The sequence below is a fragment of the Lagopus leucura genome, unplaced genomic scaffold (genome assembly GCF_019238085.1).
Source record: "Lagopus leucura isolate 7727_CA_CO unplaced genomic scaffold, USGS_WTPT01 Super-Scaffold_100001, whole genome shotgun sequence".
NCBI classification, from domain to species: domain Eukaryota; kingdom Metazoa; phylum Chordata; class Aves; order Galliformes; family Phasianidae; genus Lagopus; species Lagopus leucura.
Window position 1 is genome coordinate 94,928,986 of NW_024962262.1, and position 2,463 is coordinate 94,931,448.

A 2,463-nucleotide genomic window follows, 5' to 3' on the forward strand; every position below is an offset into this window, starting at 1 on the left:
AGAAACTAGAGAAAAACAAAATACAAGGAACGTTTGGACAATGTTCTCATACTTTGGGTTTGGATTTGAGGTGCTTATGTGGAACCAGGAGTTATATTCGACGGTCCTTGTGGGTCCCTTCCAATTCCATGATTCTGTGATTCTTAGCTGATCTTACACTGTCACCTCAGAGGACTCCATGAACCCGTAGTGTGCACACAGAATCGAGAGCAGCTTAAGTAAAGATTGTAGCAGGAGAAGGATGTACTATATACTGCCATCCGTAGGGCAGGTGTTCCCACAAATGTGCCTAGACATAGTGCCTGTCCTTTTCCATCAGCTTCTTTGCATGAGTACCTTCTCCTCTTGTGCTCATCTCATGATTTCCTTTGCCTGTCTACCAGCTAACAATCTTCTCCAGCTTCTCTCGTCCTTTCAATTTCTCTTTTATTTTGTTACTTGCTTGTCTCAGAAACTGGCTCTCATAAAAACTCCCTAGTTACCATCACAGTCTCTGAGAATGACAGTTTCTTTGTGTGCAAATGAGTAAGTTGTTGTAGAAAAAGTAAAATTGAAAGAAAAACGAGGCTATAGCAATGCCAAATCTATTATTCATTTATTGGACAAGTGTAGTTTTAATGCTCACATTTGAGAGTATGCTAGTAAATATGTTAAAAGTGCCCGGAGCTTGGAAACTGACTGACACCACTGTTTCTTATGAAGCTTATAATCTTAAGTTGATAGCTGGCATCATCGTGGCTCTTGAGCCAGTGCTGCTGAAACTGCTAAGTTTGTCACTGAATTAATGAGCCAAGAAACTGAACCCTAAATTATGTTCCAAAGCAAAAATCCTACTTTGGATCTTCCTGGAAGAGCTAACAGTCTTTCTTGTTGGAATACCGCTACACAACTGCTGTGCAGCTTTGAAAACATGGTCAGCTCATTCTTTGCATGAAACGATATAGGCAGAGGAACTGAGGCCATCCAGATAGTTAACTTTATTTGTCTATTCTAAGCCAAGAATATGTTACCAAAGGTGGTTCAGGCCCCACGGTGGAAACCCAGTCCATATGAAAAGTAGACTCCTGACAAATACAGTATGCATATTTTTTGAGAGAGTGGCTTGGCCTGACCTATTCCTGGGTTTACCCAGAAAAGATCTCCCAATTAGTTATGTCACTGACAATTTTTAGGACAATATAAATTAGTCTCAGTAAAGCTTAGGCTTTTGTTTTTATTGATGGATCTGCACTGATTTTAAACAGCTAGTGACATCTTCCAATTTTAAATACCTGGAATTTCGCCATGGTAGGAAGACATTTGTAGCATTGAAGTTTTGCTGGAGGCTGTAACCCCAAATGCGTTTTGTCAAAGATCTGCTGGTACTGCTTTCTGCACACTTTCAGCTACTAAACACTGAGAAGCTAGTAGAGATCATTGGGTTGGTTCCAAGGAGGAAGTAGAAGGCAGGAAAGATTACTGCTTTCTGGAAAGTTTATAGTATCCTTCACTCCACTTCATTTGGAGTGACTTTGCTGGAAAGCAATTTATATAAAGTTGCTATGTGAAAAAATTTTTATGTGTTGAGAATGGCTATATATGGATATATATAAAAAAAAGGATATTAACATAGATTTGTGTAGCATTAACATGTGTGTGTCCTAAGCAGTATTAATTGGGGGATACAACTGTCAGGAATCCTCCAAAACTTCTGCTGCAAGCATGTGGGCTGGCAATTTATTGACTAGCTCCAGAGGGAAGAATTGTATTATTCAACAGACAGCTGATGAGTGCTACATTTTTTGTGAGCCTAATTGCCTTTCACCCATAATCACTGACTCTCATCACATCTTGTCCATCCTCAAGCTTTCCAGTTTGGGTATACTCAATATTTTTAAACATTCTGGAATGGGCAGTCATACTCTGTCATCCTGCAGACAATGAATTTCCACTGACGATCCCTGCATGAGAGAAGAAAGATCAGATGTGAGATGGCAATGGCAACTGCAGAGTATAACACTGTATGAGTAAGAACAACTTTACACAAGGTATGGTGGCAACAAAGACATTTATCTACCATTAGCTGTCTTTCTTCTGAGTGCTTCGTGTTTTTATAGAGTAGAAGGAGATTGAATATAACTGCTAGTTACAAATCTTTCCCACTCCTCTACAGAATAAGAAAATCAGCTCTCTGAATAATCATAGAATCATTAAGGTTTGAAAAACCACTGAGATCATCTAGTCCAATCAGGTCTCTGAATATCCTTCAGAAGACAGTGATTATTGATAATGATCAGTCCTAAATTAACTTTAAATCGGTGTTCAAGTGGAAAAGGATGGTTCTGTCAGAAGTTATTGAAGTACGATCCATTGCTCCAGAGTCTGAATGAAGTAAAATAGGTGAGTTTCAAGCCGTTTCTAAGAGGAAAGTTGTACACTCTCTTTCTCTCTTTCTCTCTTTCTCTCTTTCTCTCTTTCTCTCTT

At 39.1% G+C, this 2,463-nt stretch overlaps 1 protein-coding gene across 1 annotated transcript in view; it reads right to left on the reverse strand.

Moving 5' to 3' along the window:
• Positions 1 to 576: 576 nt before the first annotated feature.
• Positions 577 to 2,463, reverse strand: part of DPT (dermatopontin) — a 25,790-nt gene continuing 23,903 nt past the window's right edge. Inside the window, exon 4 of the mRNA XM_042868440.1 lies at positions 577 to 1,940. Within this exon, the coding sequence (XP_042724374.1) occupies positions 1,874 to 1,940 (67 nt within the window). The 3' untranslated portion in view covers positions 577 to 1,873. The remainder of the gene's footprint in view (positions 1,941 to 2,463) is intronic.